Source organism: Anoplolepis gracilipes, chromosome 3 (assembly GCF_047496725.1).
Source record: "Anoplolepis gracilipes chromosome 3, ASM4749672v1, whole genome shotgun sequence".
NCBI classification, from domain to species: Eukaryota; Metazoa; Arthropoda; class Insecta; order Hymenoptera; family Formicidae; genus Anoplolepis; species Anoplolepis gracilipes.
The window spans coordinates 8,423,396-8,436,649 of NC_132972.1; the positions used below are offsets into that span (position 1 = coordinate 8,423,396).

The window sequence follows — 13,254 nt, forward strand, 5'->3', positions numbered from 1 at the left end:
GAATATTCAATTTTACAAATGTGATAGAATATTTTCAAATATTATAGCCTTATATTATGCTTCTCAATAAAGTTTTGTTTTATTTACGAATAACGATTTGATAAAAATACGTATATACATTTTATACTTACTAAATACATATTATTTCTTAGATATTTTACTTATAAAATATTAATTAAAAATATATGAAGAATATTTACAACCATCATTTTTTTCGTACTTGACATGTTTCATGAATTTAATTTTACAAATATAAGTTTATAATAAAACAGGCTAATACGAGCCAGACGTAAACACATATTAATAGTTTCATTATAAATTTATATTTATATTATTCCGAGTTTTATATTTTATTTTAATTTAATTTTAATATAATTCTAAAGCATTTCGTTCAAGTGAAAAGATTTGTATACTGTCATAAATATTTAACTTACTAAAGCTGTCGAAACACCGGTTGTTGAAACTTGACCGACGTCAGTCGAGGATAATACCGAGGAGACGGACGCTACGCTGGCACTGGGAGAACTCGTTTTCGGTGTCATCGCCGAATTTAATGGTAGCGGCGATCTGTTCACAGCCGGCGTAGGCGCGTTTCCCAAAGAGGACGTAGAAGCTGTGCTAAAAGCTGGGCTCGCTGCCGATGGTGGCGTGCCAAAGGCACCTACACCAGAGGAAACAGGTGCCGGTGTGCTCATAACGACCGGAGTGGGCACGTTCGTCCTTGGAAGAACGGGACTCAAGTTGCTTGTCTTAAGAAGTGGCGTCAGCCTGTGGTTCGACGCGAGAACTGGGGATGCCGACTCTTGCCAACTGGGCCCGACATGATTTATACTGCTGAGCTCCTCGCTTTTGTCGTTGTTGTTGTTATTAATGCTGGGACCATTCTGCAGTTTCATCTCGTCCAACGAGCTGCTACTCGTTACTGAAAAGGACGGAATCGCTATGAAAATTTTGTTAAAAGTACGTTTCTTCAAACCTGTCATCGCGATTGATCGAAACAGATAATGAGTGATCGGTAACTTTTATTATCGATCTTCCCGGAAAGTCATACCTGGAGGAGAGCTGGTAGTGGTGCTCGTAAAAAGTTGTTTAGCAATGGAGCTCGCGGCAAGCTGGGACGATGGTATTGGTCCAAAATCGTCGCTGCTCGAGAGCAGAGAAAGCCCTCGAGAAAGCTGCTGGCACATTGCAGAGACACTGTCCTGACCACCGGGAGATATTTCTGGTATTGGACTCACTGTGGAGAAACAGGAGACATTAACGTTTAACAATATATTTTAATCGTAGATCGAATTTTGTAACGTGGTGCATGGTACAAAAGGCATGCTACAGGAGTAGAGTAAATATATTTGTGTCGGAAAAAGTATATAAAGTGAAGGAATATATAACAACAGTGTTGAATGTTTTTTTTTTTTTTTTTTTTTTTTTTTTAAGCACGAGCAAAATCACGGGGAGAGCGAAATACGATTACGAGGATTCTAACTACACGCTGCAGTGTCGTGAAATCTGTTTTTGTCTTTTGTACGGAGTTGTACGGAGTACCATGTATACAAAAACAATGAGTTTAAGGACACATCGAAGAGCAGGCAACAATGGGGATTAACAGAATAAGGAATAATGACCTTCGTCATATCCTTCGAACTCTGTTGTAAAAAACAGGGAAGCACATTATTATTCAGCAAAATCAGATCGGTTTAAATTAGTAGCACATATAATCACATTTTATAAATAGTTGCGCATACGTATAGAGCTGATTCATTCATTCATTCATTAACGATTGTCTGATAAGATTACGAGCTAAAACAAAACGAAATAAGGTCATCACTCACCTGGCGGCTTCAAAGGTACAATATGCGAAAGAGCTGGCATTCGCGACAAGTCCGTTGGCTCGAGACTGTGGCTACGTGTGCGTTCGAGATTACTAGGAAGATCGTTGACTCGTAGACTGAGCTGCCTTTTAAACGGGGATGCTTGATTGAGCTGCGTGAAACCTCGGAAAGAACCCTGCCGTTCTAACATAGACGGAGTGGCGTGCGGCCTCTCGATCGCAAAAGGATTATATACCTGCTTAACCGGAGGAACATCTGAAACATAAATACATTTGCGATATAGTAAAATATAAATAAATAAATATATTAGTAGGGGATGAAAAATAATACGACATTCAAATCAAAATATCATTGCGATAATTACATTTATACGAATATTTTTTTAATTTTAATCACACTTATATTATTTTTTTTCAATTTTTGCCTTTCAAGTACGACTTATGGATGGATGTGTATCAACGTTACAGCAAGAATTTCTAAGAATGATATTTACAAAATCGTAGATTGCGTTTTTGCATTGAATTATAATTATGAAAATAGGATAATCTATACGACACTCACCTACTGCACGATCGCGTGATTCCTGCAACCGTTCGGTGAGACTAGGTTGCCTGAAGCTGCCGCTTCTCGTGAAGGTGGAAGTCTTTTGATCGAAAGTCATTGTAACTCCGCATTCTTTATCCCGTCGCTGCTTCCTTTCCAGACACGCGGCGAAGGCGCAACCTACTGCGTGGCTCAATCTTTCCCCCTTGAATAATAAAGGATATATTGAATAATATAAAGGAAGGAGCTTGGTATCAATCTTCGCTCTGAGAATCTTCTAAAAATTAATATTTGTCATTTATATTTTATTTTACTTTAGGTAAAAAGTGCATATTATAAAAGACAGAAAAATTATACAATATAAATTTTGATTAATAATAAAATATACGTTAGTTACATAATAGAAGATTACAATTATCTATAAAACATATTACAATATTACAGCGACTTATTTCCGACATATTTCTCAGTAATGTGTGAGGAATCATTTAGATTGAAATATATATTTTATTTAATTGATTATAAAGTTTCTCGCTATTAAATCCGTGTACATACATTCCTAATTTTAATTAATTTTGATCCGATTGGCGAAGGATGAAAAAATATCCTACCGATTCTTTCAACGCTAAAAATCCATGGCACATCCATCGCCTCGTTGTGCCATCCCTACAGATGTAACTGAACCCCTTCTCGTGATTTCTATCAGGTGCACAGAATGAAACCTTTTCGATCGTCTGATCGACAATTAGTCCCTTTGTTTCGTCCTCGACAACGCGCAGTCCGTCACCGGATACGTGAAGTATCGCCCGCACCGGTCTTCGCCTCGAATTCTGAAAATTCATTGTGGAATCACCAGAGTGGCCGATTTGACCTCTGACCTTTGCAGCACCGATCTATTTTCAGGCCTCTTCGGTGTCAATGTCGACTCTTTATATGTGAGCTATGCTAATTATAGTCGAGGCGAAAGACTTAGAGAGTATGACACGCCTAACTTTCGCACACAGCTTGTTGCAGAATCTTCTAACTTATTAAATATTCCAAATGAAAAGAAAACTTCATGAAAAAATAATCTGATTGTTTTTAGATAGAATTATTTTATAGAGAATTATATATAGAATTATTGTATATTTCGTAAAAAGGTAATTGCGTAAAGAATTAATTATGAAAGATAAAAATTAAAAAATTAATATTTTCAGTTAATATACTTACAGAGAAGTCGTATTAATTTTAAGAAACGTGCAATAAGTACTTACCCGGAGAACTTTAAGGGCTTCTTCGCAAACCTGCATACCCCTCGATTCGAACACCTCTACACATCCCAGGTACTACACAAATATATTAACAAAATTATTCATCCGTTAAATAGGTCAACAGTCCTCTATTTAAAGATTAATCTTTAACATTAAACTTGATATATATTTTTGGCACATTAACATAAAAAAATCAATTACAACAATCACAATGATTAAAAGCAAAATTAATTATTCAAATAGCAAATAATATAATATAATTAATAACGTATAATATATGAAATTAATTATTTCAAGTTATAAAATTAATAATGAATTAATTATTGCAAACACAATAATTGTCGAAAATCAATCTGAAATTAATTAATTTATATTATCTTAAAAAGTATGTCAACAGCTAAAATAATGTTGACCATAGCTGTAATTAGGCCAATGCCAATTACCAAGTCCAACAATCTTTTTTATCTTAATAATTTCGGTATGCAATTGGCCATTAATGTGCGGCGCGGTAAACTTTTATGCTTACCTTGACGTGAAAAGCGCACGTGGCTGAGCGTACTGCACTTTCATCAGCTTGCCATTGATGGGGTTTACTGGACTCGGGCACGTGAGACTCTTTCCGTCGGCGGAAGCTGTCCCGGAAGCTCCGTCGAAGCCGATCCATTCTTTTCCCCGGCGATCTCTCGCGCTTCTGTGATAAGAAAGCAGAAAAAAATACGATTTATTTCTTGTAATTCGAGCAATTGTTCAAGGGCACTAAGGGCTCCATTCCGAACGTTGCGAAAGATCAACTGTCCATGACGTAGGATCTGTCAATGTTGAGTATATCAACCCTCGAAATGGAAAGTGAAACTTGCGGAATTCAATTACATAAATCATAATTTACGGAAACGTAAAGAAGAGATTATTTCTATCATTTCTTAATCATAAAAATAGAAGGAAGAGCAAGAAAAGAGAGAGAATGTATATTAAGAAATCGAATAATTAAATTAGTTGTTTTTAATATCAGAAAATAGTTTTTTTTTTATATTAAAGAATATATTGTAATTTAATCTCACACACATATATGTACACATAATATTTTAATATAATTATTTATCAATATAAAATTAATAAAATATTTTATTAAGTGTCCTGATACTTTAATAATATCAAGAAGATCGCTCTCATTATGCGCAAACACATCATCAGAATAGCAAAAGCTGTGTCAAAGGTCAAGTCAGCGAGAAAACTTCAAACCGCGATCGAAATAGCAATCACAAGGACTAAGAAAGACATCTTTGTCAGTCCGCAATTGTCTTCTGATAAGGGTTCAAGAATCGATACGGTAATCAGTCAAGGCGAAGCCAGTAGTGAATTCTCAAAGGTCGCTCATCCAGGATCCTTCCGATGAATCGTTAAGGTCCCCGGGCTTGAGAAAATGTCCAAAAACGGTCAGTGTCTGGCAACCGTTGCGCCGAGTCGTCAGCCTCGACAAAGCCCTGTGATCGAATCTTGAGACCCGTTCCCAACACGAATCCTTTATATCGGAACCCTCCTTTATATATATATATATCGGGTCTCCCCTAATACCGACCGCGGATCTACCCTTCGAATCGACGGCACCCCTAAGAGCTGGTCGACGGATCGAAAGCGGAGACGCTTTAAGAAGACCTTTACCATTCGTGCTCTGTGTTTCTCCCCTTCGCCATCATCGATGTTTCCTTCTGTCGTGTTCTTCGTTTCACTGTCAGATTTCGCGAGGTTAATTGCTCGGTGTTGCGTCATTGAATCAAATATCGTGATTATCCAGATTTTTGCATCAAGTATAATTAAAGCATGGGCCAATTATTTTTTTTTGTGATTTTTTGATATTTTACAATGCTACGTGTAACGTAATACTATCTATTTTTCGATTTTTCTAATAGAAAAAAATTTTTAAGTACTGTCAAGAATGATAGAGGTTATCAATTTAGAGAGGTTTGATTTCATTTTTTTTTTTTTTTTTACATACTTTTGTGGGCAAAGCACTTTCATAATTTCGTAATTATATCGAATTAATTAATTTATGCAGATTTGCGTTCATGCAAATTCTTTGTGGTAGAGAGACTTCGCGAATTGACATTGATCAACGGTTAGCTCAATTATCTGCGTGTCGAAATTTGTGACATATTGATGTAATGTTCCCATGATGATTTCGAATAACGAGAAAATTAATTAATCCATTTAGGCTGCTATTCTCATTTGCGTTATTCATAAGTAACAAACGTCTAACAATCACGAATAATCACTACCTATGCTTCATATTTCATTATAATAAAATTATATTTGTGTCAAATACGCGAATAACAATCTTCGAAATCAATATTTAAATTTAATGCAGCTATCATTAACGTTATCATATTTTTCTTTAACAATAAAAAAATGGTTTTGGAATCATTATCTATTATAATTATTTAATTTTGACAAATTATTTAAATTAATATATATTTGCAAGACTGGTATATTTATTGGCATATTTACATTTTCAAAGTTCTTTTGAACAATCCTTTTATTTTAAATATTAAATTGGAGCCATTACATATATTATAAAATGTCTGTAAAAAAAACATTAATTTCCAAGCTCGTTAAAGAATTTAAATCCAAGAATAAATCTGCTAATAACAGAGAATTTTAACTGTATTTCTAGTATCTTACATTATGTTTCATTCACACTGGTATTATGTAGATAAAAATAAAATCCTGTGAATGACATCGCACACATCACGCGATTTATATAGATATTTTGAGTTCGAGATTGATGCTCAGATATCCATCAAATGCACGTGTGTTACTTGTTACACTCAAATATAATTGGAACTTTATCGAGTTAGTTTGAACTAATCAGATAATTCGCAATCTCGATAATAAATGCGAGTAACAAACTCGTAACAAGTGCATGCGCGCGCACATACACATACACACAAGGTTTATAGACATACGTTAATTTCCGGGAATCTGCTATATTTAGACCTTATCTGCACACTAATGGAAAATCGAGAAATATATATAGCAAACAAATTTTAATGTCACTATTATTTGTTATTAAATATTGCTTATGTGACGTTAAACTTACGATTTCATACTTATACAGAGATAAATCAGAGCTAACAATTTTTTATGAAACTCATAAAAAAGATATCTTACAAGTTCAAAAATACTACTATTAATAAAATATTAATAAAATATCAAATTTAAGAATTTTGTGTTATCATAAAAGAACCAGATATAAGATAATAAAAAATATATACGATTAACTCATTTAAGGCACATTGTGTTAATAAATAAAATAATAATTTCTGAAGAATTGATATATTATATTCCGCTTTTAAAATAAAATTTTTATAGCAAAAATATTCTATAATATTTTTAAAATAACAATATTTCAAGTATCTATTTTTTAAATAAGATATCTGATACGTTTTTTACCAGTAATTTAACATTATTACTGGTAAAATTCAATGCTAAAGTTCACAATTCAAATTACTTAATAAAATAGAAATATACACATGAAAAAAATAATAAGAAACAAGATATATTTGCATATATATCTTGCTAAAATTCGTGAAATTTTACGTGGATTCAATGATAGAAATCTGGTCTAATCTTACCCTTAAAATATGAGAGCACATTCACACCTAATTTTATATAGTACCCTAGATAATAAATATCGACAAGATTATCTAAATGTGTCCCCTACGATTGTATCTCCATAAATAACTTCTTCTGATTGTAATTGACATGGGAACAGTTTCTAATACATTTTTAAATTCATTTTATTTTAATTCCTAGTCATCGCAAATAGAGGATACATTTATATATTTATGGTTCAAATATACAAATTAATATATATATACTGTTGAATTATAAAAATATAAATAAAATTTATGTTACTTTCCGTTGCAAAAAATATTCATATTATATTTAAAAAATTGTACATGTGTGTATATGTATGTATATAATATATTTATGTAATATATATATATATATATATATATATATATATATATATATATATGTATACATATAATTATTTTTATACTTCTTTAATATAAATTTAACTGTAATTTATTGTTTTTCGAATTTTCTTTTATTTTTTTATTAACAATAATTAATCCATTTTTTATCTATGGATAAGATTAATATAAGGACATTTAAAAGAAAGATAAGTTTGGAATCACATATTATTTCCAGAAAATTTAAATCTCAAAGTTTAAAACGCAATAAATTTCACTTACATATAAATTTATTTAATTCTGTAAGAATACTTTTTATTGTTCGTCTTATGAGGCACGTAAATGATGGTAGCAATTTAGCGCAAGTATTAAAAAAAAAAAGATTAAAATGACATTTGACACGCAATAATCCGTAGTAATGGCTATTATTTTAGGATCGAGGCCAAACGCGCGTATACGCAAGCATCTTCTATAAAGGGTATGATTGGCTCGTAAAAGTCACTTTCACCTCAGCGACTGCATATTGCAACTGTGCAAGGCTCAATCAAAACAGAAATGAAACGAACTAAATGTGATATAAGGTAAGTAGAACAAAGTCGAGAAGGAACTAGAGAAATCTGTAAGTACTCCATATTAATTCTGTTCTATGTATATTAATTTTATCTCTTATAGTATGCAAAATTAGGCGATAATACATTTGATGAAACGTTCTCAATAAAATAAAAAATATTTTATATATGCAAAATCGTAAGATATTAATAAAATTAAATCCTTCTTTTTAAACAAATGTGCATAGGATATGTGTATATATAATATATATATATATATAATATACATATTTTTATATACACGGAGAAAATTTTATATTAAAAATTACTGTGGTACGTAGTAATTATGGGCCATTAGGAATCATTCTAAAGTAAAGTCCTACGTAAAATTATAAAAATTACATCAATCTACGCAATTTTTACAGTTTTATATAGCACTTTAACTAAGAGTGATCCCTAATGTGGTCCATAGTTACTACATACCATAATAATTTTTAATATAAAATTTTTTCCGTGTACTTTTTTAATATAAATTTAATTATAATTTTTGTTAATGTTTTTTATTATTAATGAATTTTCTCTTGCTTTTGCATTATCTATTTTTTTATCTATGGAAGAGATTCATATGAGAGTATTGAGAAGAGAAATAACTTTGGGTTTTACCACTATTTTTATAAAATTTAAATCTCTACATTTAAAACAGAAAATTTTACTCACACATAAATATATTTTGCAAGAATATTGTTATTGTTTAGTAAAGAAGATTACAGGTAATAATCTATTGTTAAAAAATTGATTACCTAATGTAAAATGTTCCAAATTGCACTACACATAAAACACAGAATATAGAATAGCATATCAAAACCATATTTTGAAAATGTTTCATTATTCTTACATTTCTGACTTAAGTTATTCTTTCAAAATTGAATCGCAAATTGTTAAAAATTTAAATAGGAGTGATATCGCAAAGATAATGACTCATAAATATTTAAAAAAGAACTAAACGAATTAAGCTACGTCAAAATTCTAATTTTACAGGGCAAATCTTTACTTTAACTCACAAATTAATTATTAATTTTATATTTTAAGGGGCTAAAAGTATTTCATGCAAACTTATTTATGAATCACAACTAAATTCATGAATCTTAAAATGTGTTAGATTTATTAATTTTTGACATAACTGATCCATCCAGTTCCTCCTTAATAATGCATCACAAATCGAATCAAAAAACCTTTTTGCATTAAAGGGCGTTAATGAAAGTACGATAAAGCGCGGGCTATCGATAGGTTTTAAATCGCGTGTCACGTGTCACTCGTGAAGGACTATCGAGGGAACAGAGTGGCATTATCACGCACGAGTAGCTGCATCCCAATTTTTTTTTTTGCGAAGTGACACTCCGTGGAAACGATCGCATCTGGGATCACGTGCTCGATTAGAATAATATGGTCCAATGAAAATAATCGGGACCCTGATTGAGCGATACCGCACGGCCTTCGATTATCGCACGATGACCGGCTAATGGCTAAAACGTGCGAAAGTAAAGGCTCTCAACACAATCGGATTAACGAGACTGTTTACTTAGTACGATAATAGGCTTACCGATGTACGCTCTATACAGCAAAAACGATTGCACGCTCCTCGCTCTATTCATCGCGTCTACGTTCGCCTCTCTCGTGCGAGTGTATCGTGTCTTTATCAAGCGACAACCGATCGTGTCGAGTGGACAATACGACTGTCTGTAGTGTCTTGCTAAACTGCTTTGATCGACCAAATTAGTCTGCGACTGTTATAACGCTCTGCACAGATTTAATTTGACTGCGGCAACGCGTTCGAATGCACGCGTAACTGCTTTTTAATTGGCGCGATTGGGGGGAACGCGGCTTTCCTGCAATGATTTCTTCCCTCCTCCGGATATGACGATTGCGACACAGCAATTCAATAATTCAGAACATGTGTTAATGGTCACATTAGTTTATAAACACGGATAGGAGATGAAACATTATCAATGAAAACAAATTATTTATCTCACATATTTTTTAACAAATTTATCATAACGATAAAAAAAAAAGATCTAGAATAACGCAGTTTTATAAATTATTAATTGTTAATTAATACAAAATATAGAATTATAAATTCAGTTTTTGTAATTCTTTATAAACCTCGTAATGAGATGTTCATTTGTAAATGCGATTATCGAGAGTGGTAGTAATATTCCTTTTGAATAGACATTTGCTGGCGATTATTCTATTTATTTTAAAATCATTTAGAGCTAATTTGTATCACCTTGCATAGATTTAAATGTAAATATTACGTAAGTGTTTCATATTTTATAATATTAACAAAAAATTTTTAATATTAAAAATAATATTAACATAGAACAAAGAGGATATATCTTTTTCAAATACTCACAGATGCCATAATATGCACATAACGTTATAAACAATCATTAACATTATGTTATAAATTATTGAAACTTGAATTATTCATCTCCACACAAAAGAGAAGATAATTATAATGCAAATTATAATATAAATTATAATATGCAATGCTCGATCAATTCGATGCTGCGATGTTAAAAGTAAGAACATCACGTAAAGATGTCATATTCTACGTGATGTAGACCTATATAGTAAATCTATTGATCGCGCTTCTTTTTATTACACGTGTAGAGGTATATCCCTCCGCGCGGTCGACGAGAGATTATAAATATTGCCGTGAGAACATAATGGTCAGGTATATATAAACTAGGGAGAAAAACAACGTTTGATTCTGAAATCGATACGTAAGTAATTGTTACATCCTGAAACAGTGATTCCGAAATCAGTGACATTATCCGGTACGCAATGTCGCAAAAATCAATACCGCAGTCAGTGGATATATCTAGTTTCGCATATTAGCTGTTGAAACAATCGGGTCCGAAATCAAACAATTCTGCACAATTAATCAAGCAATTTAAAATAATTTAAGAATATAATACAATTGAGAAATATATTATGTGCCAAATATTAAGATTGTTTTTACTTTTCCAATGAAACGCTGTATCTTGTTATTTTGTACATATATATATATATTTTATATTGATAGTTCGTGTTAAAAAATTTGAAATTTGACGTACGACATAAGAGCAGTAGAAAAGTTATTCAAGTTTAAAAAAGCAATATGTATGTTTTTTTAAGTTTTTCAATTTGTAAAACTAACTTTTAAAGTACTTTCTACAAAAAAAATTCCATATTTTCTATATACGTTTGTAACTTTTTTAACAAGTTCTTCTTTTTGACTATAGTTCATCAGATACATACGTGTTATAATTTATTCATTGCTATAAACTGTGCTATAGTAACTGTAAATATTATGTGCAAATAAATATGCACATCTGTTAATTATGTTTTAACCGCAACTGAAAATACATTTAAATAAAAGATTGATATTTTGATAGCATCAAATATATATTTTTTCGCAATATAAGTATATTCTTGTAAATAGCTTTCTTTTTTCCAAAATCTGATATTTTTTTAAAAGTTTTGGATAAATAATATTTTATATCATGAATATTATACGTACAATATTCAATTTATTTCATTTTAGTCAAATTATTTTATTCAATTAAATTATGTGTCTCTAAATATGTTCACGTTGTATTGTCGAAAGCGCATTGTAATTGTGCTTCGATAAAAAATTCGTACAATATTAGCAATTCTGTTTGTGACGTTGTTTTAAATACTAATAGCTATTTGATTTGCAATAACCGCGTCACTCATTTTCATCAGTTGTTTTTTATGCTTTTTTTTTAAATTTTTGCGTCAATGAATCAATACCTAATAAAAAGAATAATTAATCTCTTTCTGTCAAATTAACAATTTGATCATTATATTACTACAGACAAAAAATATATTCCGTCATAAAGAATGTAAATGTCTTAAGAATGTTCTTTGTCTATAATCCTCGATTATGTAACATTTTTTTTTTCATCATCTTACTCTTTAAATTATTTTATACATTTTATATCAATATATTTTATTTATTTATAACATGTAATTATATAAAATATATATATATAAGTTCGTCAAGAAAGTTTTGAAAGTTTCAAATATAGTATTATCAATTAGAAACAGATAGTATATATTGAAGATGATATCTCGTGGAAAGGCATGACAAATAAAAGTATAAGAAAGCAAGTGACTCATCGTCTTGACTTCTCTACGGTTCTTTGTGCTTTCAATATATATTGTGAGAGTGGAGCAGCTTTCTTTTCTTTCGAATTGTCAGTTAGTGAGTAAACTAATGACTAAGAATACAGGAATCCGGAAAGTCCGAGAAGTCCAACGCTCTTTTAAAAATACTATAGCTTCATCTCTATCATATGTAGAGTTCTTTATCACACAATGTTTCCTTTAGCAAATATTTTACACGCAGAAAGAGTAATTAAAAAACTGTAAGAAAAATTATATTTATATATTTATACTATAAAGAGGAAAGTATTAAAATAGGAAAGTAATAGGCATAATTTACAACAATATAACGTTATTGATTATATGGTGCAACATACTAACACGAACTGCTTTTGATAGAAGGCTATCGATGACGTACTACTTTTAAAGGATGTATGTAAAGCAAAAAGTTGAATAAAGTGCACACGTACACAATTTAAGAAACAATTTTTTTTTTTGTAGAAGTGCGTATATATATTTTATATGTATGCAGGATAGTTGATGAAGAAGTGTTTTCTGAAGAAGTGTCTCGTGTATGATAATCGGCGAACAAGACCTTGAGGTGTGAAAGGAAAGATGGCGGTCAAGAATGTATTTCTGCATGTCATATATGTGCAAGCAGCGTATACATGACAAAACATAGATAAGTAAATCTTATATAATAATTTCTTATTCTCCGCTATTGTAAAGAGAAAGAAAGAGAGAGAGAGAAGGCAGAATTTATATTAGTCATAAAATTCTTATTTATCATATTTTTGTTAAAAGTTGTAAAGTATTATTTATATAAATAATTAATTAATCTTCACTTATTTTTCATTATTTTCTAGCAATATATATTGCAAACGTATTGCAAAATCATGCGCAACTTCTATATATATATACATGTTGCAGAAATTTTTGA

At 31.0% G+C, this 13,254-nt stretch overlaps 1 protein-coding gene across 5 annotated transcripts in view; it reads right to left on the reverse strand.

Annotated features, from left to right (window-relative positions):
- Numb (NUMB endocytic adaptor protein) overlaps window positions 1-13,254 on the reverse strand; it is a 69,438-nt gene that overhangs the window by 3,285 nt on the left and 52,899 nt on the right. For 4 of the 5 annotated variants that reach the window (XM_072888967.1, XM_072888965.1, XM_072888966.1 and 1 more), the window contains 8 exons: window positions 4,149-4,313; window positions 3,626-3,697; window positions 2,984-3,202; window positions 2,391-2,577; window positions 1,830-2,084; window positions 1,623-1,643; window positions 1,052-1,237; window positions 435-922 (listed from right to left, as the gene is read on the reverse strand). In XM_072888967.1, coding sequence (XP_072745068.1) covers window positions 435-922; window positions 1,052-1,237; window positions 1,623-1,643; window positions 1,830-2,084; window positions 2,391-2,577; window positions 2,984-3,202; window positions 3,626-3,697; window positions 4,149-4,286 — 1,566 coding nt within the window. In that variant the 5' untranslated portion in view covers window positions 4,287-4,313. The remainder of the gene's footprint in view (window positions 1-434; window positions 923-1,051; window positions 1,238-1,622; window positions 1,644-1,829; window positions 2,085-2,390; window positions 2,578-2,983; window positions 3,203-3,625; window positions 3,698-4,148; window positions 4,314-13,254) is intronic. The other variant, XM_072888964.1, reaches the window with a different exon arrangement.